Source organism: Labrus mixtus, chromosome 15 (assembly GCF_963584025.1).
Source record: "Labrus mixtus chromosome 15, fLabMix1.1, whole genome shotgun sequence".
Taxonomy (NCBI): domain Eukaryota; kingdom Metazoa; phylum Chordata; class Actinopteri; order Labriformes; family Labridae; genus Labrus; species Labrus mixtus.
In genome coordinates this window covers 21,940,492-21,966,627 of record NC_083626.1, presented here as the reverse complement: position 1 = coordinate 21,966,627, position 26,136 = coordinate 21,940,492, and the positions used below count along the sequence as shown (strand labels likewise).

The following is a 26,136-nucleotide window of genomic DNA, read 5'->3' as shown; positions in this document are numbered from 1 at the left end:
AGACACAGCAGGACACAGTTATTGCAACCATTGACTCACATTAACGCTGCTCATCAGAGTGGGAGGAAGCTTTGTTTTCTAGCTGTAACACAGCCACCGCAGAGTCATTGCACTTCCTCATCTCCCAGAATCCCACTCAGGCTTTTAGGCTGATCTATCTCTGCAGTGTCTTAAATATGAATGAGCTAGGAAGCAGACCAGCTGTAGAGGCCTCATCCGATTATCCTCCCTCCTGCTCTCTGTGGGAACTGAATTATGAATTTCCATTTACATGCAAATAGACAGCCGAAAATAGCTGAATAAGAGTAATGTGTTACCCTCCCAAAGATTGAGTTACCTCTAAGCAAATCATTTACCGTCCCAGCATGTTAATATGTAAATGTTAACATGAATATTTCATTATAAGGCAACACCAATAAACTCTACAGTCTTGATGCAGCTCCCCTAACACTTAATACACTTCTATATCTTTGAAGCAGTAAAGGGTTCTTGTCTGGTCCTTAGAGAAGAAGAAGCCTCTTTGTCATTTTTGTTTTATGTATTTATTTACTTATTGGCAAGGGCCTGTTGGTGACTCGTCTTATTCTTCTCTTTTGTAGTGTTGGGAACGATCCGCAGTGCAGTAGGCAGCGCTCAGCTCCTCATAGCTCAGAAGTTTGAGCAGTTCAGAGGGCTCTGTAATGAGAACTTGGTGAGTGGCTCCTCTACGTCTTCCTTTATCTTTCCTCCTCTTGCCGCTCCTCTCTTACTACATTTTCCTTTTAGTCCCTTTACTGACCCTATTTCTCTTATCTTTCTTCTGCTTACCTAATTTGTCTACACACAGTGACATAGAAAACTTCCCATTAAATTACATTTAGACTGGAGATAATCCTTTAAAGCAGAAACATTATATTCCTGAGGACTTATGAAGTCACATTTACAGAGTTAAATTTGCTCACTCATCCCATTGTTTCTTCTGGACAATGTCCTCTGTGACAGGCCCCATACTATGAATTTAATATACTGTAAGAAGTTGATTGGTATCAGATTTTTTTAACTTCATTCATTTGCTGAATAGGCGGCTGCATGAGAGATGTACGAATGGATTGATAAGATCAATTCTTTCTGATTTGACCGGAGTGATTCAACCCTCGCCTCTCTGTACTGTCTGATTGTTCTCTCACTAGGACATTAATGCCAACCCACGGCCAACGGCACAGGACCTGGCAGGGTTCTGGGATCTGCTGCAGCTCTCGATAGAAGACATCAGCATGAAGTTTGATGAGCTGTACCAGCTGAAAGCCAACAACTGGCAGCTTCCTGAGAAACCAGAGAAGAAGGTGATGACTGGTGCCTGACAGTTTAACAAACACTGAGATGTTTGCTGCAGTTAATTTGATAGGTAGTTTAGGGCTTTAACCAAAGAGTAATCTATGCCCAAAAAAAAGTAGCTGGAGTCAGCTTCTCAAAGGTGAAATCCTGCTGATATTTCTCTGTAGATCTTTGTGATTTGTACGTTTTTGCTTTTAATCCTGTTAGTCCATTAAAATAAGTTTTGAATATCTCAGCGTTTGCTCTGGAGGATTCAAAAAAGTCAGCACATTTTTAGACAACAGGACGAATTGGGTTCTAGTTTCTGTCCTAACCTGAAGCATGTTGGAGTTTAAATTCAAATTCACCTTACAAACTCGTAATGGCCTCTAAATGATAGCATAGTGTAGCTGCTGGAGGTTATCTTCCTCGCTAATACCACTCTGTACCTTGTTTCTTTCCCTTCTTGACTCTATTACCTCAGGATGAAAACAAGCAGCTTCCATCATCTGTGCCAAAGAAGCCGTCTAAGCCCAAGCCCAAGCTGTCAGCGGGTAAGGACAGGAGCGTGGACTCGGCTGTGGACAAGCAGCGGCAAGAAGCCAGGAAACGGCTGATGGCGGCAAAGCGCGCGGCATCAGTACGACAGAACTCCGCCACGGAAAGCGCCGACAGCATCGAAATCTACGTCCCCGAGGCCCAGACCCGCCTCTGAGAGCGAACCAGCACCGGTCATCGAGCAGAATCCTGACTCACTTCAGACATTCATTGACACAAACACAAACAAATCTGAGACAAAAAACACACAGATGTATTACGGATGCACAGAGGCCTGATCCCTCATGACAAGAGGCGATCACAGGGCACAGAAGAACAATCCAGAATAATGCAGATCATCACCCTGCTGCCATGGGACTGAAATTATCTTGACAGATGTTTAATACTATTGTTATTGTTATTGACATTATAATAATTATTATCTCCTAAAGTATATCAGGACTGTCTTAAATGTGCAAGTATCTTGGAATAAGGACACCCTGTACCTTGTGAGCTGACGAAATCTTGGTATCCCAGAAGTTTACTCTCTTAAAAAAACTCCCTTCACTGCTGAGTCTACCGGCAAGTCGTGGCTGCCTGGTTTACGAGCTAAGCTACCATCCACACACACACTCAGGACACACACATGCAGGTGTACTCACTGTCCACAGAGTCTTCCTGTTCTCTATTTGTATTAGGCTGCCACTCGTCGGGTGTGGTGTGTACGCTTTACAGTGTAAGAGTTCTAAGGTGATGTTAATGTACTCAGAGGTTTTAAAAATGCAGAGAACCAGAGGAAGGCAGTAGCATATATATTCTAAAATATCACACTATTACAATGTTCATTTTGTAAATGTTGTATACCAGATTATTTGTTAGAAAGAGGTCAGTGTTCAGTACCAAGGTAGTTTTTTATAGATCCAGTACATGTACTGTCATGTTATATTAGCACTTGATGCAATCATTCACGCCGCCTCTCTCTTCTTCTTCTTCTCTTATCTCACAAACGCACACTACACAGTCTGTGTTTGTGAATATTTCCCATTGTTTAAAGTCTTACACTTGTTTGTTTTTTTTTGTGAAGGGATGCGAGATAATGACTGCCCAGCCAGTGAGCTACAGAGGAATGTATGAAATGTTACACATTAACACAGCTCATGTCGACTTGATCACTGCACTTTTCCACTCACCTCAGATCAAGTCTGCCCACCCTTTTTGTTTGCCTGATCATTCTGACTTTCACTGCATCCTCAGTGTGATGTAGGGGACCAAGACATTCACCACTTGACACGGCATTCCCATTCAACCCCGACTATGTGTGCTAGGGACGGGTGGGGGTTTGCTTGCTTCTGGAAAGGAAATGGCATAGCATAGCAATAATAAAGGCGTTTTAGTGCAAGCAATCCGGTAGGTACCCAGTCTTAAATGATGAAATTCAACATTTCCAATAAGGATGAATGTTTTCTTTTATGGACTGACAAAAAATCTCAGGTTGAACACTCAAAACTAAACCGCAAAAAACAACAATGTAGGGATTATTTATTATATAACGACAAATAAATTGGCCAAATGGTAAGAGACATTGCAAGATATTTCAATTCCAGACCTACTCAATGTTCTAAAATAAGACAAACTCTTGGCAAGGTTAGGTGCTGTGAAGGCCAGGCTTAATATGACTGCTAAAATCAGCTGTTTTCTTCACTCCCCCTTCTAGCAGCTTGAACTCCCACCTCTGTGTGTTGAGGATGAATAACTGTGGTACATATTTTAATTTAAATTTCTAATGTCTTTCATCCGAAATGAGGTCGGCCTAACACGTCTCGGCTTCTGTAATTATAAGAATTAATGGTGCTGGGATTTCGTATTGTGCCAAGATGGCAATTTTCATCCACATTTCAGTGTCATTTGATACAAGCTTTATTTAAAGTGAATTTGTATTTAAGTTTTGTGTGCATTCTCAGCATTGTTTGTTTAGGCATCAGCTCACTCCAGATACATTATGCCCCGTCTCCATCTAAACTCATGACCCACTGATGATTGGACTGGTGCTTCTCAAACGGAAACACAAGCCATTTTACCATGGGTACATGAGCCACACTGGGCATAGCTGATAATCATGCACAAATTTAGGTTCACTCATGTGTTTTGTTTCTTTATAAGAGCTGGCTCTCCCCCTACTGGTCAGTCCTTGCGTGACACTCCAGGCATCTTTTTCTGTTCCATTCTGAATCTTTGGTTGACGTCAAACAAGAAATGAAGTTGAACTGGGAATGCTGACACAACACAAAGTTGTTGATTTTCTTATTCTCTCTTATTTGTATTACATCAACAATGGACATGTGCATTTCATTGTCCAAAGAAATCATTAAACATCCCTTTGCTACATGTCCTGGTCATCATTCTTGCTCTCTTTTTATCGCACTCATCCATAAAACTAAAGTAATATTAGCCACTGAGTTAATATTACTCACAAATAGATCATAAGAAATAGATTAGGACTTCTATTGTTACTGTGTAATCTCTAAAAGCATGGCCTTCTCACTTATAAAAATATACAAAGATCCTTGCCAGTGAATTTTCAGTACTCCTTTAACTGGGTCTTGCAAATGATCTGAAAGTTTTTGTTTTGTAAGGCATTCAGGGTATGTACTGTGCATAAGAGTTTATAACTGTGACAAAATGGTGAAAAGTTTTCTCCTTTTTTTTTCATTTTCATTTGAGAGCTGGATCCCTTTATTTGCCCACACGCTGAACTTTAAGGAGAGCATGACCTGATCAGGGATCTTCAGACGGTTTGTTTACGAGTACTTCCTGAGTTTAAAAGGGCTAAAAAGATTTTAAAAAATGGACAAAGGACTCTGGAGGCAGATGATGCAGATGTGCTATTCAACCACCGTGTGGAAGAGGCAATTCTCTCTGATAATTCACAGAATTGCCTGAGACACTTGAACCTGTTTTTGTGAAATACGTTTTGGAGTAAAAATGGGGTCATTGTGTATGCTTGATGGACAGAAACCCAGAATCATACGCCCATTGTGACTTCAGTACCCTCATCTCTCTCTGGCTACATATCTACTGTCCTCACTGAGGTCCAGCTAGCAGACGAGCAAAAACGATGTAGTTCCAGAATAACTCCTACTGAAGAACATAACTCAACAAAATAAGCACATATCGTACAGGCAAAGGGTTGTTTAATGTTATGGTGTAATAGTTAGACACTGTGAGGCTAGTTTCTTTTAAGAGAATAAATTATTGTGATTGCAATGAGTTGTGTGGCATATTTTCAGTCTGAAATAAGCTGTAGAATTAAAAAGGGAGTGCCACTCAATTGTGGAATGCATTTTTTTTTGTGTGCTTTCTTACATGTTTCAAAGGATTTACCTCAACCCTATTAGTTGTTCTTCTTGATATAGAGTCGGATAATAATGTCCAGAAACGCCATCTTTTTGAACCCCAAAATACACAAAATTCTCTTTTTTCTGCTCAGTCGTTTACATTGATTTATAACTTAAAATAAATCAGTGGTTAGAAAAAAACTTCCATTCATCCACTTTAGTATGTGGTCATGTGAAAAATTAAAAATGTTCTTCCAAGTTATAGCAGGAATTTGTAATACATACTGGCATACGTACTGTGCACACTGTGCCACTAGTCTCTGAGTGCTATAGTTCTCTTTATTATGGTTCTATATATATATATATATATAGCAATGTCAAAGTTGCGGCAGCAGAGTTTTAATCCCGGTGGTTTTCATGAAATGTTCAACAACTACTTAACACAGGCCTAATGTGAGGAGGACCACAAACCTTTGGCTACATAAACAAATCAACAGAAAAAAACACACACAAAAACAGATTTAAATGAATAATCAGCAAACACCTGCTGTCAAATGAACAGTGCTTTATTTATTTATTTCATATATTAGGTTCTATTTAGCCACGACCCTTTGCCAATGTGGCAATAGTGGTTTAATCAGTACGCCTATATGTTACACATAAGTGTTTAAAAGGAGGCATTAAACGTGAAGCAGGTAACATTTACATTTAACTGTGAAACCTTTCTATCGCACAATGTACTATTAACTAATAGCTTAATAATAATAATAGTCCGGCACTATTTTACCAAGCAAATATGAACTCTCTAAATTGAGTGGCCTTCTCCTTTAATGAACATGCGATCTATGGATAGGATGCTGTCATCTCCATACGTCACAGCCACGGACCATGGCGCCTCCAGCAGGCTGCATAATGAAATAGCGGCAAAAAAAAGATTTTCCTTCAAAATAAAAGCTTATACCTCGTGCAACCAGTCAGAATGTGGATTTGAGTGTAATAAAAATCCAGTATAATGTATTACGAGTATTGGACATTTTGCAGTAATAATACTTCTGAATACTTATGTTAGGAAGGTATATATTCTGCTGCTGTTCTGATAGCCAAACATGTTTTTATAAAACAGATTTTTGTACTGAACACTTCTTCATCTAGGCCTACATGCCATAATGTGTTTTAATGCAATTTAGATTCACACCCTTCTGCCAACCAGGGTCAATATGAGGGGCCTAGTCAAAAGATAGGAGGGTATACGGGGCATACTCTCCTGGGGCTTTTTTTCCACGTGACAGTAACGTATATGTGCTTGATTATAAAGACATTCTTCATAAAAACAATTATTAAAGATGCCAAATATTCTTTACAATAGGAGAAAATGATAGCTGCCACCTGAAAAACATCCTTTGATGAATAATTTTCACTTCTGCCTCCTAAACAGAGGCTGAAATTGACTGATCTTTTAAAGGTTGTATAATAGCCTATAGGTATAGATTTAAAAAGGTTTCTAAACAGCGTTACCACAGACTGTATATTAGGCTATAGGCTACAGGAGTCTATGGGCGATACTAAAAAGACATAAAAAGCTGAATTTGTAGTTCTCAGATACAGATTGGTTTTTGTATGCCTACCTGCTCACATTGCTGCTGACAAATAGATAGAAATATGTTGAGAATTCTGGATACATCAATTCAATCAAGATACAAAATGGTCATGATCGACCAGTAGGGTCTCTTTGCTTTTTATTTGTATCATCAATTTTGTTTCTCTTAATATTCATGTGGGCCTACTCATTGATAAGACAGACTTGTTTTCTTACTCGCTGACCTTAATGCCAGAGGTTTAAATCATGTCTTCAAATAAAGGCCTTTAGTTTATTTTGGAAAGCAAAACCGGAAGCTGTAGACAGGTTGTGAGCTCGCGGCAAACCACCGGCGACGACGAGGAGGACGACGAGGAGGAGGAGGAGGAGGGGCTAAAACACCAGAGAAGAAGAAGGAGACTTTTGTAGCGGTGTAAAGCCAACTATTTCAGCATCGTAACAAAGGAAAATAACGAATATTTTCTGCCACCTGAAGAAGTGCGGTGAGTTTATACATCCTCGTTATACCTTAATGTGTTGTTGTTGTTGTTGAAGGTTTTCTCTGTATAAGTTCAAGTTTGAACTTTGCAGGCCATGAGAGCACCTACAGTGTTAACCTACCAGGCATCTCTACTGTAACATCATGTTCCAGGGTGACACAGTAAAACAACTTCTGCTCTGGTGGTGTTACATTTTTATGATATAATGGCTAGAAATCCTGTACTGATTTTCTTTTTTTTTTACAGAATAATACTTACTTTGAGCTACCAGTGTGAAACAGCTCATTGTAAAGGGCAGAGAGAGGTTATACTTGTAAATCAGAAATCTGAATCTGTGGCTTGAGGAACTAAAACTAACAAACTTACAACAGATACAACTCAGACGGATTCCCACAGGTTATTGCCCACAACAGTAAAAATGAATAAACTGAGACAACCGGCTAGTAAAAGGTCACCTTTCTCTTCACCCAGCATCCTTTGTGAATATTTGCTGGATGCATTATATGAACTACTGAATATTTTTTGTGTTCAGGGAAAAGAAAAAAAGAGCATGCCAGCTCAGGCCCTGGGAAATAATGTGTGTTTTCCCACTAGTTTTGGACATTTTGGATGAACAAGTTAACCAGTTGTGCTAAAATCGTTAATAAAATTCATAGTTAGTGGGAAATTAAAATTAAAATTAAAACATTTATACAAACAATTCTTCACATTTGTTAAAGCTGCCTCCAGCTAATATTTTTTGCCGCAGTATCATACTTTGGAAAAAAAAATAGTTAGGTTTATAATACGCTCTTGAAATATTCTAATAGTTTTATTTCACACTGTAAATGTATCCTCCAGGATCTCTGTATTCACTGTTTGTCTGCAGCGTTAAGCGTATATTCATGTGTCATCACCTTTTTACAGTTGATATCTCATGTGCCATTATTATTCTGATATGATACAGCGACGTCCCTTTTTCTCTTAACTAGGGGAGATGCAGACCTCATCTTACAAGTGACCAGAGTTCGCCTTCATCGTTCAAGTCGAGGTTCAGATCAGACCAGTCATGGCCGCTCGACAGCAAAAACCCGCGGCTGCTGCAGAGGGCTCGGCAGAGGCCAAACGGACTGACCTCAGGGCCAACGAGAAGAAGTGCTGTGAGTGGCTTCTTTTCCCTTTTATGTGCCCAGACTTATAAACTGCTGTGTATTCTCTTTTTTTTTTTAACCCTGTACACCTTAACTCTGACGTTATTTAAATGCAGTGCTGTGATTTGTTCTTTTCTTAACATCGGTTACTCTTTTGTGCATGAGTAAAGAAAGGTGAAAATGTAACTGTTCACTTCCTGCTTTGACGCACCTTCTGTCCCCGTCAGTATGGCATGCATACAGGTGCAGATGTATTTGTAGACGAGGATACTACAACAACTACTTAACCGGTTTAATTATCGTGTAACAATCAAAGGTCAACATCAAGCCTGTAAAAGTGTCACTGAGCATGGCCTAATTTGAATCCGCAGTCAGACTTCAAGGAGTCATTTATGAAGCACTTGTGATAGGTCGTAAAAAGATTCAAAATGTGTCCTGCTGCACACAAAAATGTTCCTGTCTGCCGCTTCTTAAACTTGAAGACATCTGTCCATAGAATCTCAAGTCAAGTCTGGTCCTGCCTTGTCTTTGTTTTGAATGCTCATTCATGGACACTGAAAGAAAAAGGAAGGGAAAAAAAACCTGTCAAGAGTTTTTCCATCTCGTGTCCCAGCTAACACAGCTACAGTTGATTAGTGAACTGGGTTGATGAGCGGCAGGACTCTGGAAAATATTAACCAGAAGTCAAGAGATGAGAGTGGTATGAGGGAAATGTTTCATTAAGCTTTAGACCAGCTGCTCCACATTTACTACAGTCGTGACATTTGTTTTACAGCCCAGCCTCTCTTTGCTGTCATTGGAATGCATATGTGCCCTCTGATTACAAACTGGGTGTTTGAGGGGGTATATTTTAAGATAATAAAATGAAAAGATGAGATGAGATTAAACTTTATTGTCATTACACATATACAAGTATAGAGTAACGAAATGAGGTTTGGCATCTCACCAGAAGTGCAATAAGCAGAAAGTGCAAGAATCTGTGCTATGTACAAGTAATTACAAAATTGAATGTGAATTATTGGGTATATATGGATGGCTGGATTAATGGGATGCTATAAATATAAATATATTCTTAGGATTATAATATACAGATTAAGGTGCAGTGAGCATGCTATACTATGTGTTTGTCATAAATAGTTTTGCATGCTACTAACATTTCTGGTTGTGTGTGTATGTGTGTTGTATGCATGTTTTTTCTTTGTGTTTGTGCAATCTGCAGCATGGGCCTCCTACATGACCAATTCTCCAACTGTGATTGTGATGATTGGGTTGCCTGCTAGGGGGAAAACCTACATGTCCAAGAAGCTGACCCGCTACCTCAACTGGATCGGAGTGCCGACTAAAGGTCAGTACAGACACAATACTGTGTTACATTACAGGAAATACAAATCAAACAGCAGGATAAGATTTAATCATTACCTCAGTACACCCTGTGAAATGTCAGTGGTAGTATGAATTTATTTAGTTACGCTATTTATGAATGAGCATTATTGTGCATGTTATTTGTGGAAGGGAAACACAGGTGTGAATAATTATGGTAGTATCATGACGCATTGCGTACAGAGATAATACTTTCCTTTGCTTAAGGCTATGCTGTGTTAATGTCATTGTATTTACGTCAACACCCCTCATTTAGTGGCTCTGTGTCTAATTGTGCCCTTTTGGCTTCAGCTCAATAAAATGCAGAACCAGAAGAACTGGTTTTGCAGAAGTCAGATGTAGGTCACTGTCCTGAAAGATCGAGCAATCCTTTTCACTGCCTCTGAACGTATTTCCCTGACTGTCTCCTTTGTAGTGTTTAACCTCGGAGTCTATAGGCGAGAAGCGGTGAAGTCATACAAGTCCTATGACTTCTTCAGACATGACAATAAAGAAGCCATGGAGATAAGAAAGTGAGTGAAGACAATGAATCTTATTATCAATCTGTGTTGGTGTAGTAGCTTCCCATACTTAGCTTTCTGCAGGAGTTTTAGTGCTCTTTCTGTTATGACTTCAAACACCTGCTTACCTTTCATGCAGGCTAGCCACGCAAATGCGTCATTTGACTGCATGTTTTGATTAACAAAAAGAGCTATTACCATAAATACAATGATATGTTGTGCTGAAGATGCATTTCATAGCCTACTAACAGATTTTCTCTTCCTTTTCTCCACAGGCAGTGTGCTCTGGTGGCACTTCAGGACGTCAAGGCCTATCTGAATGAAGAAGGAGGCCAGATTGCTGTAAGGCCACATAAAAAAAAAACTTGAGCCCTGCACCCACATTCCTACATTATATTACAGAACAAATCACAGATGGTTTTCATATTTGCAGGCAATACATGTATTCATTCATTCAACCTTTATTTATACTCGAGAGATCATTGATGGGCAACCCTCATTTACAATGACATCGAGTCGTTACAGAATCAATTAAAAGACAAACAACAAATCATTAAAAGAACCAGAAGACAAATAAACACAAGACTTCTAAAATCAACAAACTGTTTTTTTTTAAGAAGCTAAGACAATTAAAATGAAATAGGAAATACTAAAGTGTAAGAAAAAAGTCTAAAATGTACTAAAATATTTAATTGAGCACAAAAATGCAATAAATAAAACACACTTATGTAAAACAGTTACAAACAGAGGATGGTAGGTTTAAAATTATGTTTCTCAAAATGCCCTAAAGGAAGTTAATTTCCCCTCAAGAACATGTTGTATGTTGTTCTAAGAGTTAGCTGCAGAATAATAAAAAGCAGAATTTCCCAGTTCTGATCCGACTCGAGGAACATTCAACAATAACCGCTTTGAGGAACGTGTCTGGTAATGCCCAGCGTTCTGTTAAGTATGAGGGTAATTTTTTCTGTGAGAATGCATCCAGATGTATGCCCAAGCAAACATTCTCTCACAGCAGTCTAGTATGAGTGCAGATGAAGTGAAGATTTGTCTGCTCAGAGCGTAATGTTCTCGATATTCTCCAAATATCTCCAAATTTGACTGATGAAGTAGTTCAGAATGAAACATCACCATGCCTAATAAGCATTTTTTTCTAAGAGGATAGTGAGCTCCGCCTCGTTTTGGTCCCCGTGTTAATTTGAACCTTAACCCCTCAATCAGTAAAGGCGAGGAGCAGACCACGCTTTTAAAGCACAGATAGTTTTTGCTGTTTGTTTGTGCAGCCAAAAGAAAATCCCATCTCTGCTCATTGTAACTGTTATCAAACCAAAACCTGCTCTACCCACTGTGCGTCATTTTAATGGATTCTTAACAATGAGAAATATGCGTCATTTAAACTCATGCTGACCTTTTTTTTTTTTTTTAGTACAAACTAATAATTCATGTATAAATGGTCCTCTGATGCCACCCAGAGGAACGACATGGAAACAGCATCAGGATGGCTTACCCCTCTACCAATCAAAAGTCAGAAATACATTCTGCTTCAAATATTTACAATAAATTAAAGTAATTACAATAAAAAACTGATAACATAACGCCCAGGTTCATGATAAAGTATTTCTTAGAGCGACACGTATACACAGCAGCGGGGCTGGAGGAGAAAGTGCTTTGGTTTTTCTTTCTTACTGATTGGCAGAGCTCATTACCTCCCACCACCAGGTGCTGAATAAATCCTGGATGTGTAATTTATGTCTCAGATGATCTTGTTTGTCATTAATTGTATCTTCATCGTCTGTCTTTAATCTGGATTTGTAAACAGAGTTTGAGTTCATCTCTAAATGGATATTTCCTGTGTTGTGTGTCAGGTTTTCGATGCCACTAACACCACCAGAGAGAGGAGGGAACTCATCCTTAACTTTGCGAAAGATAATGCTTACAAGGTCTGTGAAAACATTTACAGTTTACTACATTTATGTTAATGTGAAGTATACATTTATTAATGATGAACATCTTTTGTTTTCAGGTGTTTTTTGTTGAATCGGTTTGTGACGACCCTGAGGTCATCGCTACGAATATTCTGGTAAATTAATATTTGCTTTAATCTCAATTATTAGATCCGTTTAGTCTGAAAAGCCTTTTAAATTCCTGGACTCATCTCTGACAATTTGTCTTCCACGTAGGATGTGAAGGTGTCGAGCCCAGATTACCCTGAGCGCGACAGAGAAAGTGTCATGGAGGATTTTCTGAAGAGAATAGAGTGTTATAAAGTGACATACCAACCTTTAGATCCGGATGAACATGACAAGTAAGAGTTCGATATTTTAAATACTTTCCTGGAGACAACAAGTTGACACTTTTTTTTAAGTGATATTTTTGGGAAATATTTGCCTTTATTGCATAAGACAGCTGAAGAGAGACAGGTAATGATAGGAGGAGAGAGTGGGAGAAGCCACAGCCGCTGCGACGAGGACTATAGCCTCTGTACATGGGGCACGCGTCATAACCACTAAACTGTCACATTGTCACATGACCATGAGTCATTCAAGTGGATATTTTTGATTTATTTCTTTATTGGGATCATTTGCAGTAAACATGTTCTATGTGTTCTAGCTGCTGAGATTGAATAGTTTAATCTTTGTTTATTGGGAGGAGATAATGTTTTGCATCACCTTGAACCTTCTCTAATATTCTGAATGTCAGACACAGAATAACAGGATGTTTAGACTACATTGAAAGTACAAGATAACCCCCCCCCCCCCCCCCTTCAATGTCTTCCAGTATGTTTGTGTTTGACTCCGTGTCTGTTTTTGTCTCCTGCTCGTTTTGCACACACAGGAACCTTTCCTTCATCCAGGTCATCAATGTGGGTCGTAGTTTCTTGGTCAACAGGGTGCAGGATTACATCCAGAGTAAAATAGTGTACTACCTCATGAACATCCACGTCCACTCCCACTCCATCTACCTCTGTCGCCACGGAGAGAGCCATCACAACATGGAGGCTCGCATCGGGGGAGACTCTGAACTGTCAGAGAGAGGGAAACAGGTGCTTTAAGAAAACACCCTGCTCTTACATTTCTAGATTTTTAAAAAGATGCAGCGTGTTTCAAAAGTCTTAAACGAATATCTTGACAGTTTTGGGGAAAAAATGTATTTAATACCACCAAAAACCAACAAATGCCTTTAATGGACCTTAATGACCTGAGTTCATCTGCAGTGCTCTGCTCAGCTCTTAACTCAATATGTTGTCATTGTCGTTGTCATTGTCAGTTTGCGGCAGCTCTGAAGGGTTTCGTGGAGGAGCACCGTCTGTCCGACCTGAAAGTTTGGACGAGTCAGCTGAGACGCACCATCCAGACAGCAGAGGAGCTCGGAGTCCCCTACGAGCAGTGGAAGATCCTCAATGAAATAGATGCTGTATGTCATCTCATGCATCACTAAAGTTAGAGACACGTACACATAAACAGGATTTAGATTTTCTATCACTTTGTGTTTCAGGGAGTGTGTGAAGATATGACGTATAAGATGATTGAGGAAACGTACCCAGAAGAGTTTGCCATGAGGGACCAGGACAAGTATCACTACCGCTACCCTGGAGGAGAGGTAGAGCTTTCCCTCTTTGTCACTTGTATTTTTCTGACAAAGTGTTTTTTTAACTGATGGAGTAGAGACTATATAACTATAACTATATAATACAGCTCTGTATTCTTTTCTTCTCTAGTCCTACCAGGACCTGGTTCAGCGTCTGGAGCCAGTTATCATGGAGCTGGAGCGGCAGGGAAACGTCTTGGTCATCTGTCATCAGGCTGTCATGCGGTGCCTGCTCGCCTATTTCCTGGATAAGAGTGCCGGTAACACGCACAACAGAAACACAACACATATCTTAATGAAGTCATGCAGAAATACAGCCGCACAAGGCTGCTATAAAATGCAAATATTGTGCTTTTTGTGCAGATAAAACTGGGTTTATTTTTAAATTTAAAGCTCTTATATATTCTAAGCTCATGTAACAGGATTGGATTAAGCTTAAGGTGTGTCGCTTAATATCAAGGCTTGTATCGGCCACCAAGACTCTCAGCAATTACACCTCTAAATGCTTGAGAGCTGAGAGAAGTTGAGATATACCTGTGGATAGTTGCAGTAAAATGGATGAACTTCATGCAACAGCAGAATCATGGCTGCACATATATTGGCCACGTGTTTGACTCAAATATAAGGAAACAATAGTAAAAGAAAAACTTCTGACAAAGTGTTTTTTATGCAACCACAAGGGGGCAGCAAAGTCGTCAAAGAATCTGCACACCATTGCTTTAATAAGCCGTACAACAGTGCATGGTTATCATGATGCCAACGTGAGTATAAGTCTTTCTAGAACCAAACTAATCATTTGTAAAGATGACTTCAGAGATTTACAAACCTAAACTGAACTCTACAGTTCTGACTTCAGTAACGTCAGCTATAGATAACCAGCATGACAGAAGAGTTTAGACTGTCTCTCTAATGTGGCTCAAAGTGTAGTGGTCTCTGATTCATTTAAAACATGACAACAGCCCTTATTATGTCTTCTTGTGAGTCTAAAAAGATTCAACCAGTCAGATTAAAAGATATCAGAAATACAAATTCTACTGAATTTGTAGTCGTTGTGCAGGCTGTGAGGAGGCGTTTCTTATACTTCTTTGGATTTAAATGTTCCTCAAAATATTAAAAATGTACAAAGATTAAACATAAAGTAACTGTATATACAGTAATAACACATTATAACACTCTGTGAGAAGCCTGAATAAAAAGTGCATGTTGTTTAATAATCTGCAGATGTAGATGGATGGATTGTGTACAGCAACATGTCTTCATCTACCTGAGTATGTTTTTATTTATTTATTTGGATCCCTGTGAGATTCAGCTCATCAAGATTATTCCAATTATGAATGACAAGTCATAAACCTTACACACCATCTGTCTACAGTAACCATAAATAACCTTTGACAAACATTAATGAACCCAAACTCAGTGACAACAGACATCACGACTTTGTTTTAACTTCTGAAGTTTCTCTGTAGGAAATGTTCTTAAAGTGATTTTTAAAACAGTGTTCAGTATTTTGTTGTTGAATATCATTAGGTTAGTGATGAGTACTGATAGATAGAATCTTTATTATCATTGTATACAAGGACGCAACGAAACTTTGTTAGCAGCAATCCTAAACAGCAGCGTTTACAAAAACAACAACAACAACAAAAATATATTTGTGGTGATATGAGAGAGAAATATGCAAAAAGTGGCCAGAGCAATTGCTGTTCAGTGAATGAATGATAATAATAATAAATAAATAGACAGTTGTGGTGACTGAAAGAGTATATACAGTTATTATTGTGCAGTGACTGGATGAGTAAATAAACAGTTTTAGTGCAATGAATGAATAAATAAATAGACAATTATAAAGCAGTGAATTACAAAGTTATTGCATTAGTAATATTGAACAGTGGGTGTCTCTGAGGGATGGGAGAGGGGAGCCAACAATCCACTGAGCTGTTTTGACGATCCGCTGAAGATCCTTCTTTTCTGCTGCAGTGCAGCTCGAGTACCAGACAGTACAGCCGTACGTCAGGATGCTCTCGATTGTGCAGCAGTGAAAGTTCTTCAGCAGATAGCGAGGAAGTCCGTTGCCCCTCAGGGTCCTCAGGAAATCCGGTTCCACTGCCATCCAAAACACACTCGCTTGTCTTCAGTCCAAGATGATTCAAATAAGCGGGCTGTGGCAGTGATTCGTGGTCACAGGGGCATCTGAAAGTGATTTCCTACAGCGTCATTGTCACCATTACGCACCGGTACTGTTTTAAAAGTATCGATTTAGCACCTGTAAAAAAAACAACTAATACTCAACCCTAATCTGAGTGGCCTAAAAATGCCTGTTTGAATTTAAACACATTAAATAAAATATGTTGAGTATAAATGTGGTGTAAAAAACTTGAATAACATGATGTGGGTGGTTGGAGTGGAAAATGTGGCTTAAAAACACATCCATAATTAGGTTTGGGCAGACGCTAAGTGTCGTCAGGCAGCAGCGGAAGTGGTCTCTGCTGCAGCGTCTGTTTAAAGTTTTAACCACAGCCGAAACAACCAATGTGGGTGCAGCCCTGACTGGCAATCTGTCCCACTGCCTCCACCCACACCACCAGGATAAAAATCCCCCACTTGTTTAGGAGGAAACACAAACATGACTGAGAACCACAGCACAGAAAGTCTGAAGATTTCTTCTCTCTGTTTTTTTTGGCACAGATGATCTACCTTATTTGAAGTGTCCTCTGCACACCGTCCTAAAACTCACCCCTGTGGCGTATGGTAAGTCACTTCACTGCTCTAGTCGTACAAAAGACACGTTCCTTTTTTTGGATTGTGACAGACTCTCTCCTGTCTACCTCCTTCAGGCTGTAAAGTGGACATGTTTGACCTGGAGGTGGAGGCTGTCAACACTCACAGGGACAGACCATTAGTAAGCTCCCCACCTTTTTTTTTTTATTATGTTCTGTCAAAAACATGTTGTGTCATTTGTCTGATCTCGTCACTGTCCACCCAACTCAGTACAGTCCATGTCATGATTACACAAGCGGCTCCGACCAGGGCTGTTTGTAAACATTGTGTCCAATATATTACAAAATGATGTTTGTGATTCAGCTTTCAGGAACAACATATCCAGTCTCCCTTAAAAGTCCAGACACCAGATGCATCAAAGTCAATGTAGGTTCAAGATCTGTGTACATACAGAGAGAAATATGCTTACTCATTGTTCTTGTTAGATATATATATAGACGTGTTTATTCTGTGGTATGTTTTATGGCTCTCAATCTGTGATGAAGCCAGACTTTTTTGAGCAGGGTGGCCCAACTGGGGGACTGACTAACGCAGGGGTGGCCGGAAGTTTTACACACACACACACGAAAGACATTTATGTATTTACCACTTTCATCTCCTCTAACCATATTTACTTTACCTACTAACATGTCTACAATCTGATATATTCCTGTGTATATATTTTTAACTTTTAATTAACGCAACATAGTGTGACATATTCATCTTAAAAGAAAAATGACCAGAGTTTGAATAGCATTTACAGTCAAAAGGAAACGTGGCACATTGAAATGCTGAGAAAGCTTGTAGCAGTTTGCTGACATGAATCTAGCTTCTGGCAAAGAGAATAGCCAATCATTGTTCAAAATTAAAGGGGGACCAATGCGGTGGCCAGTCAGGCTAACCCAGGCGACCTCCTGGATACGCCTCTTGCTCTCAATTCTTCTTTAAGTGGACATGAACACTATGTAATGTACACAGTCTGTTTGCCATGAAACAGCAGAGAGAGTCACTCTTCCGGAGGGAGAAGGAGTGAAATATCAGGAACCATGTTTTCTAGCAGAAAGTTAGACAAGTGGATTATTTTGGATATGACTCTGGTGTCTGCACATTGGACCTGACATGAAAGCCAGCAGCTGTCTGTATTAGCTGAGCATTAAAACTGAACAAAGGAGGAAACAGCTCGCCTCGCTCTTTTCAAAGTAAAAGATCATCTTAACAGCAGAGTGTAAGAGGTACTAGTAGATGTTGTTACCTTCCGACAGACGGGGGCAGATCCAGACTCTTTGACTGTGGTGGCCCGTCTAGGACACTTTACTCATGCAGAGGTGGGATGAAGTTTAAGTCGGTTAAACCGGAATTTAATTTCATACTAACCGACTAGTATCAAGTTAAGAGAACATTCAGAAAACAGTCACAATTTATTTGAATAGTCAGCAGGTAAACAATGTAATTTGCTTGGTTGAGTGTTGCCAACGTCAGCAGTTCTGGCATTGCCAGCCCTCAGTCCTCCCTGCAGGTTAAACTGCCTGTGTTGAATGTTGTTATTATAGCCCCTGATGTGGTTATTATTTTAAGGGTGGCCCAGAGGTCCTTGGATCTGCCCCTGCTGACAGAGACTTGAACTCTACAAGGATGAAATGACAATAAATTCAAAAAAGGAAAAAAATGTATGAAAAAGAATTCCGAATCAATTTGAGAATCCAAAGGAAATGAAATAGACTGCGTTTGTTGGATTCTGTAGCTTTCCAGCTTCCTGTATCTGGAAACAGTCCTGATCACAAGGAGCTGAAATACACTGACATGCTCTGAAGAGATAAGGGCGAGCAGGAAGAGTGGTTATGATCTGTATGTGTTTAACTGTGAGCGAGCCTATTCACATTCCCTATTTGAGCCGATATTAAGAAAGAGATATTGATTATAGGAACTTTATTGACTATATGACTGAATGTTCATTAGTGATATTGTGCCTTTTGTCTCTATTTCCTCATCAGCCAGCTCCCTTTCTGTTCCCTGGTTGTAACGTTCATGCTGATTGGTGGCGAGGGTTGAAATTAAGAGTCCTAGACAGAGTGGGCGTTATCACATAAACTCACTTACTGAGAAAGCTTTTGTTTAATGGGGTGAGAAATATCCTGTCTGCTGAAACTGACACAACAACAACTTTTATTTCTTCTGCTGTTTTTCTCCATGGCTGTTTTCCTTCAGGGGCTTCACATTAACAGAGGCTTAATTAATATGACCTCAAAAGAGCTCCTTTAATTTGTCCACCTTGTCTGTTCTGTTCTTCACACACCAGAATAAAGTCAGAGCAGATGCTGTGCCGACAGCTTTCCTCCGGCGCAACAGCTTCACCCCGCTTTCCAGTCAAGACCAGATTAAACGACCCCGCCTGTACAGCGATGGCAACCCTCAGCCGGCCCGTACATCCCAGGCCCCCAATTTACCCAACATGCAATTTTCTGAGGCATCTGAGGGGGCAGAGCTGCTACAAAGCGAGGTCAGTGTTGTTTGTGATTGAAGTTTTAATGATGTCTAAAAATTAGGAAAGAGTAAAGAAGCAAGAGGAGAAGTTTTCTTACACCAGAGTTAGTCATCGTAACATTTAAAAAAAATTAAAAAAAAGTTTGTCAATGTGACTGTCACTGTGTATTCATATTAGTATGTTTATCTGAAGTCAACAACAGAAAGTACAAGTTAAATGTCCACACATATTTCTTATTATAAGACAATTTATAAATAATACAGATAAACATAACACTTTATTATTTTTCCTTTTTCCAAACCAGTTGTCTCTTTTTAATATTTGGCTAACAAGTAAACAGTGTCTATTACCCTACATGTGACATACCATAGCCCTGGCCTTTACAGTTAGCCAGCTAGCTATGAAAGCTAAATGCCATTATGAGACTACACAATCAACTGAATATACAATTCATATTCTTCATATACTGAAAGTATGCAAAAGTAACACTTTTTCAGTTCAGTAACAGTAGCTAAAGGTTTTATTTCAAACTAATAACAATGTCAGAGAACAAGTGCCAGCAGATGTCCTTTGTTTTTCCTCATGTCTAAGGTTTAACATAGACATTTTACAATTATTCTAAAGCTTTAATGTTGATAAGTTATAAAATAAATCATTAAAGCTTTAGAAAGATTGTATATTTACTTCGGGGAAATAAGGAGTATAAGGGAATAATAAGGTTATTTATACCAAGAACTCCAAAAATAGGATTGCACTGGAAAAGTAAGAGCAAGACAAAATAGAAGAGTTAAATGTTTAAGTTTGAACATATTTCTTTGAAGTGCATTTTACATTCATGGCTTCATTTCATTTCATCTTGACTTGACTTCTTTGTTGGTTGAGGTGCTCCAGAGTTCACAGCCCTGATACAAACATCCCCCTAATGTAGTTTCATGTTTTCCACGTTTATTATGTAAGTGTAAGAATAAAATAAGAGTGCCCTTCACAAACTTCTTGGACATGAGAGGATAAATCTTATCCAGTTGGTGCCCACCTATATTTAATTGAATGTTCTTCACAGTCTGGAAAGAAACTGAGAGGGAGTGTTGACTTCTGACTGGTAAGGTCAGATTTTAATATTAGCTGCAGCGCAGTCAGTGCCAGTCAAAACAAACGCCTCAGTCCTCCTTTGGGTCGGTGTTTTCCATGAATGCCTTTGACTTCCTCTCTCTTCCTTTTTACACCCTGCAGGACTCGTTGAATGGTTTCAGGGCAGCAGACACAGACGACTGTGTTCGCAGTTAAAGAAGAAAAAAATAAAGGTTTGGTTTTTTTTACGCTTTTTCCTCAAATGTTTCATGTGAAACATCTGTACTCTCAACCTCAAGCATCTTACTCCTGTGTTTTGCTCATTTATTCCAGGCTGCTGATGAATCACCAGATGTGAGGACCAGCATTTAAATCCCAACCATCTTCAACCATTACATTATTTGCAACTGTATTATACACCACATCTGTATAACCATATCTATGATGTCACTTTGGTTTGTGTTTTGAAAGGTTACATGTTGTTAGCGTGAGTTTGCACGTGCAAACATGAGCTCAATGTCTTTGCACAGTAGCCTAAAAATCCAGGCTGAGGTCTACCAGAAACAAACCGTACGACCTGTTGCAAAGAGAAAAGCCATCTTTTAGTGCCTCCTAGCACACTCCTCAAACTGTACTCTCAAGTCAGATGATGCTGTATTAGATGTAGAAGGTGTTGATGGTGAACTGCATACCTCATTGGAAGCCATTGCCTTGAAGGAAGCACAGCCTTAGTTTGTTTTTCAGATTCTCTTTGACTTTACTTATTTAAACATCCACAGGTTAAATCCATCCCTCTTGTGCAGACTTAACAAATGTGGAAATCATTGTATTTTTCAGCGTTCATTTAAATATGTAAGTTCCAAATTGGTTTTCGGTGTGCAGACACGGGCTTTGAAAAGTAATGAAACGTTTTGTCTAGCCTTAAAAAGTGCAGCACCTACTGTGATTCATGTCTGTGATACGGTTTTGCTTTTCCTACATATTTTTGCCTTTCACTCAAATAACAGCTCTGATATATCCAGCTAGCATACAGTGGAAATGAAAACATTCAAACTTACAATAACTGATGCATTTATTTATAACAAAAAGTGCTCAAGTATTCAAAAGCAGTTCATATCTATAGAGAGTAAACTACAGTACCTACCTATACCAAATGAGCTGTATGATAAGTGCTACCTTCATAACATCAGTATAGATAACATCCATCCACGTGGCTGTGATTTTAATAATATCAGGAATATATTAATCATTTGGAATAGTGCCTTTATTCAAAGGACTGCAAGGCTGATCAAATACTTACTAGTATGAGTATTTAAAACATTTAAGCCTGGGCATTCAATGCAAAAGAATGTTTCACATGTAATGAAAGTTTTGGATGTGTTGAAAAAGCTTTAATGTAACTGTTTTAAACAATGTTATTAATATGTCATAAATGAGGTTGATTTGACTTTGTTTGACCTTGATAATGATTTTGACCTTAAAAGGGTTAAGTGTGGTGATAAAGTGTGTGTGAGTTCATTGAGAGCATCTTTCCTGTTTGCTGAACTTCATGTCCCGATAAAGTAAGTCGCAGTAACGTTAAGATATTCTCCCCAACATCTGATATCTTCAGCTAGATGTCACGTTTTCCAAAGAAGAGGGGCCAGTAATCGTCCCGTTCTGTTTGTAGTGACGATAAAATGCATCTAATCTTACACTGACAAACGTGTTTGATACACACACTCTGACTCCCTCTGATAAACTGTAATCAGAACGTGTGTTTTTATTGGCTTTGTGACCAGACATTGTGAATTAATCTTAGTGTTTAAATGTGTTGCCTTTATGTGATTTGGTGTTTTGAGTTAACAGTAAGTAGTGCGTCACCACGGAAACAGCAGGAACAAATAATCAGTCTTGTTTTTTCCAGAATTTGGTCTGTTAGCTGCTTTGATGCCTGAAATGGTCCTTGAACGATAAAAAGCTGTTTAACACAAACACTTTTATGAGATAACCCCAGAACAAGTTATCCTTAAGGTTCAGATCACAACGACTACTCTTACACAAGACTACTGCAGCATTAGTCTCCATAAACTATCAAAGAGTAAAACTCTTCATACACAAAAAATACTAAGTACATCATGTGGTGGAATTTCTGTAGTTATTTAGATTATAATGTACAGGTGTCATTAGGTTTATTCACTGTTCTCTAATGTCAGTCAGACCTGACAGAGTTCAGCTGTTATTAGAACACCAAGTACAGCTTAGTCAACTGTTTTTCCTGATATCTGCAAGGATGTTTGGTAGACTTAATGTCTGCTCCAGTGTAATCGACGTCACAGTTTAGTCTAGGTGGGTCAATGTGACCCTGATAATGGTAATGTCTTTTAGGATATATGCGATGCCTTTCGAAAAGTTCTGCAGATGTGATTGAGCAAGACACGAGAACAGAAGTGTGATGTTGAGCTACACTTTCATCAACGTAAGCCATCTGAGTCTTGTGTGGAGTCAAGTCTTAATAATTTCCTCAACACCACAGGTGTTCAGAAGTTAATCCAGATCATTTCCTCTTCACACTATACACCTCAGACTTCCAGTATAACTCTGAGGCTTGTCACTTACAGAAGTTCTCAGACGATACTGCGGTAGTAGGGTGTATCAGTGGTGGAGAGGAGACAGAATACATGATGCTGGTGGATAACTTTGTTGCATGGAGTGGGAAGAACCACCTGGTGTTAAATGTAACAAAGACCAAGGAAATGGTGGTGGACTTTAGGAGGGACAGGCCTGAGCTAAGCACCATCTCTATCCTTGGGGACGAGGTGCAGGTGGTGGAGTGCTATAAATACTTGGGGGTGCACATGAACAATAAACTGGACTGGAAGCACCACACAGAGGCCGTCTACAAGAAGGGTCAGAGCAGACTCTACTTCTTGAGGAAGCTTTTAATGTGTGTAGCAAAATGTTATCCACGTTTTATCAGACTGTTGTGGCCAAAGTGCCATTTTCTTTGCAGCCGTCTGTTGGGGCAGCAGCAGCATCAGGGCTTGTGACTCTAAAAAGCTTAACAAGCTGATTAGGAGGGCTGGCTCTGTGCTGGGGAGAAGGATGATACAGAAACTGTTGAACATTATGGACAATAACATGCATCACTTACACAATCTCGTGTGTGAACAAAAGAGTGTTTTTAGTGGGAGGCTGCAAAAAAAGACAGATTTAAAAATACTTTTTTACCTACTGCAATTGCACTTTATAACGAGACATTTAAACTTTTAAACTTTAGCCTGAGTTGCATATATCATACATCAAACTGTATTGTGGGCTCATGTTTTTTTTTGTATGGGTGGGATATGTATGTATTTTTGTGTTGTGTTGTGTGTTTGTTTGTATGCTGGAATACCTAAATTTCCCTGCTGGGATGAATAAAGTATATCTTATCTTATATCTTATTTCATTGTAATGTGGGGTCAACATTGTGGTTTTGTCTAAAATCAAGTATCTGACTGTTGCACCACCTCTGCTCTCGTGCACAATCACAGTCATAGTGAGTCAGAAGCCAGCAGAGAAAGCCTGGCTGTGACTCTCCATCCAGTTTTCTGTGTGGATCAGAATAATGTATCCGTTATTAAACAGTCGACTGGGTCAAGAGACATATTATTTTATACAGGGAAAATGCATTCAAACAAATCTATTCTAAAGCGAGAGAGTGCTGACACACACTCAGATCCCAGTTTATGAGATACTCCTAGAGTTTGGTAGGATGAAACAATGCAACACCCTTCCCAGCATTCTGTGGGAAGGGTAAGAAGTCGACACGGGGGGCTTGGAATTCCTACCCTGCGGTCGCCCAGGCCTTCAACTACATGGCAGCGAATCTGCACACTCCCATGGCCATAGATGCCCAACACTTTCAACTTCTGTAGCCCTACACAGTCGACAAGCTTAATAGCTTTACTGCATCCCTTGACCCAGAAAATGTATATTTTGACACCAAGATTAACTTTCTGGTGTTGGAGAGCATGGGTTAAAAATGTGGTGCTTTCGTCCGGCGTGTCTCCATTCTTCTCAAATCTGGTCCTAAACCACTTAACTATTAATGATGGTGTCCAATAGAATCTCTTATGCACTGTAAAAACAAAAAGTCATGATAACATAAAATTCTAAGTTACTTTTACCATTAAATTGTAAAAAAACAGCTTGGGTGTGGCATCCCACACAATCACTTTATGCACCAGACACATCTGATAGTAAGGTTTTAAGGTGTCCCTCAGGCTGTCAGTTGATCACTCTTATTTTCAGTCCAGTAAATGACGATCTCCACCGCTGGATGAACCTCCCACTATCCATCCTGGGCGGAATAGTAACCATTAAAATGACAATTCTTCCAAAAATTGACTACCTATATTCACAATGATTCCGACACACCCATCTCGGATCTCGCGCGAGACCTCCCGAAGCACCCGTGCTCTCATAGAGCTCCCTGAGACCGGGGGGAGAGGGAGGATCTCGCACGAGGCCTCCCGTAGCACCCTTTCTCCCTTTCCCTCTTTCCTACCGTCAAAAGCCGTAAAAAGAGCAGAAAACAAAAGCAAAATCAGCTATTTATACAAAAGAAAACGTTGATGATTTCATTGCAGATTGTGTGTACATTTTGGCCACGAAGGTGTCAAGAGGGTACATAAAAAATATTAATGCGATCAAATCAACTTTGTTGTTAGTCTTTCACATATCCAAGACTCTAATCACCATTTATCTAATAACTTAGCATTTAAAGGGTTACAATCCTGAAAATAATTGAATGTTTGGTAGTTTTGAGCAAGTCGGAAGTTGTTTAACTTCACAGCAGAAAATATAAATAAATTTGAGGAGGGCACAAGGGTTAATGTTGTCTTACCTTGATATACTGAAGAAGCTCGTCACGAGGCAGGATACTGCTCTCCACTGTGGCGGCGATCAGCTCTGCAGCCGGCTCTTTGTCCAGCGTGAAGAACTCCACACTCCGTACACTTCCCTGTCAAAGTCAGTTCAATTAGAATGATTACAGTCGGAAAAACATCAGTGAAAAACATATAAGACGGACAAGGCAGCAAAGATATATTCCAATACAGCTTAACCACAAAGCAAAGTGGTACCAAATGTTTGTTTTTATTTGATCAATATTTCAGCCCTTGTTTTCTTGCTGTGAATTTTCAGATATTTGCACAGTATTTTAGTTAAAACATTTGTAAATGTTTAGATTTGATCTGATCTGCTATTAAAGGTTGAAGAACTTAAGTTGTTTGGTTTCTATGATAAAGAGATGATAACTTTTTAAAATTTTTAATTTGAAAGGAAAATGAAAGTTTCCACAAAAGCAAAGAGAATCAATAAAAATGTATGAACTAAACTGATTTAAGTTGACAAATAGAAATATATATTCGATTTCAATTGATGAATTCATTTAACTCAATATTTTAGGTGGATTGAACTTTTGATAAAGTATTTTTAATTTTGGATTTCAAGTCAAAAGAAATTGAAAGACAATTTTGCCTTAACTAGATCATTTCACAGGAACTGAATTGTGATTGAATTCTTAAAAGTTTTGTTAACTTAAAGCTTTAAGTACAACTGACTTGTCAAGTTTATTTGACGAGAAAAAAATATTTATTTGGAATAATCACACATTTATCTCAACTTATCTTTTTAAGTTCAGTTAACTTAAAATTTGAAGGCAGCCTGGACACTAACTTTTTTGAGTTATAACAACTAGGTTTTTTTTTTACAGTGTGGTCTTAATCCTATAAAACTTTGAGCTTAATCTACAAGAAGAAAAGGTTTGTTGTTAAAGGAATTTCAATTCTGTTTAAATATTTCTTCTGTTGGATTTAAACAATATGAATGACACTCAAATATTCTCTTCCATCTTTAGGAAAACAAAAACTGTGACTTGTACTTGTATAGGCTATTTTGAGCATGAATGTATGTGTGTGTGTGTTTGTTTCTTCTTCACTGTTTTGCGTGTACCCTGTGTAGTGTCT

The 26,136-nt window shown here is 39.0% G+C and overlaps 2 protein-coding genes across 8 annotated transcripts in view; both read left to right on the top strand.

Annotated features, from left to right (window-relative positions):
- The window catches only part of dlgap4a (discs, large (Drosophila) homolog-associated protein 4a), an 83,921-nt gene extending 79,706 nt beyond the window's left edge, over positions 1-4,215 (top strand). For all 5 annotated transcript variants that reach the window (XM_061057584.1, XM_061057581.1, XM_061057580.1 and 2 more), the window contains 3 exons: positions 600-691; positions 1,170-1,322; positions 1,778-4,215. In XM_061057584.1, the coding sequence (XP_060913567.1) occupies positions 600-691; positions 1,170-1,322; positions 1,778-2,008 (476 nt within the window). In that variant the 3' untranslated portion in view covers positions 2,009-4,215. The remainder of the gene's footprint in view (positions 1-599; positions 692-1,169; positions 1,323-1,777) is intronic.
- Positions 4,216-7,111: 2,896 nt separating this feature from the next.
- LOC132989746 (6-phosphofructo-2-kinase/fructose-2,6-bisphosphatase 2-like) lies at positions 7,112-21,590 on the top strand. 3 transcript variants are annotated; one of them, XM_061057564.1, is made up of 18 exons: positions 7,112-7,244; positions 8,213-8,380; positions 9,591-9,716; positions 10,167-10,263; positions 10,527-10,593; positions 12,114-12,188; positions 12,272-12,328; positions 12,429-12,553; positions 13,084-13,291; positions 13,516-13,662; positions 13,744-13,848; positions 13,967-14,096; positions 16,522-16,584; positions 16,671-16,735; positions 16,918-16,980; positions 18,890-19,090; positions 20,306-20,376; positions 20,477-21,590. In XM_061057564.1, the coding sequence occupies exons 2-17, from the start codon at positions 8,290-8,292 to the stop codon at positions 20,357-20,359; spliced, it is 1,674 nt and encodes a 557-aa protein (XP_060913547.1). In that variant the 5' UTR covers positions 7,112-7,244; positions 8,213-8,289; the 3' UTR covers positions 20,360-20,376; positions 20,477-21,590. The 3 variants fall into 3 exon arrangements, with proteins under 3 accessions (XP_060913547.1, XP_060913548.1, XP_060913549.1); XM_061057565.1 differs by lacking the exon at positions 16,918-16,980; XM_061057566.1 differs by lacking the exon at positions 7,112-7,244 and having other exon boundaries at positions 8,265-8,380; positions 9,652-9,716.
- Positions 21,591-26,136: the final 4,546 nt, after the last annotated feature.

What these genes read in the sequence shown, in the direction of transcription:
- LOC132989746 (XM_061057564.1), top strand. Translation starts at nt 8,290, where the DNA reads ATGGCCGCTCGACAGCAAAAACCCGCGGCTGCTGCAGAGGGCTCGGCA. An exon ending in GGCCAACGAGAAGAAGTGCT is followed by an intron (nt 8,381 to 9,590) that starts GTGAGTGGCTTC and finishes TGCAATCTGCAG; the next exon opens with CATGGGCCTCCTACATGACC. An exon ending in GATCCGGATGAACATGACAA is followed by an intron (nt 12,554 to 13,083) that starts GTAAGAGTTCGA and finishes TTGCACACACAG; the next exon opens with GAACCTTTCCTTCATCCAGG.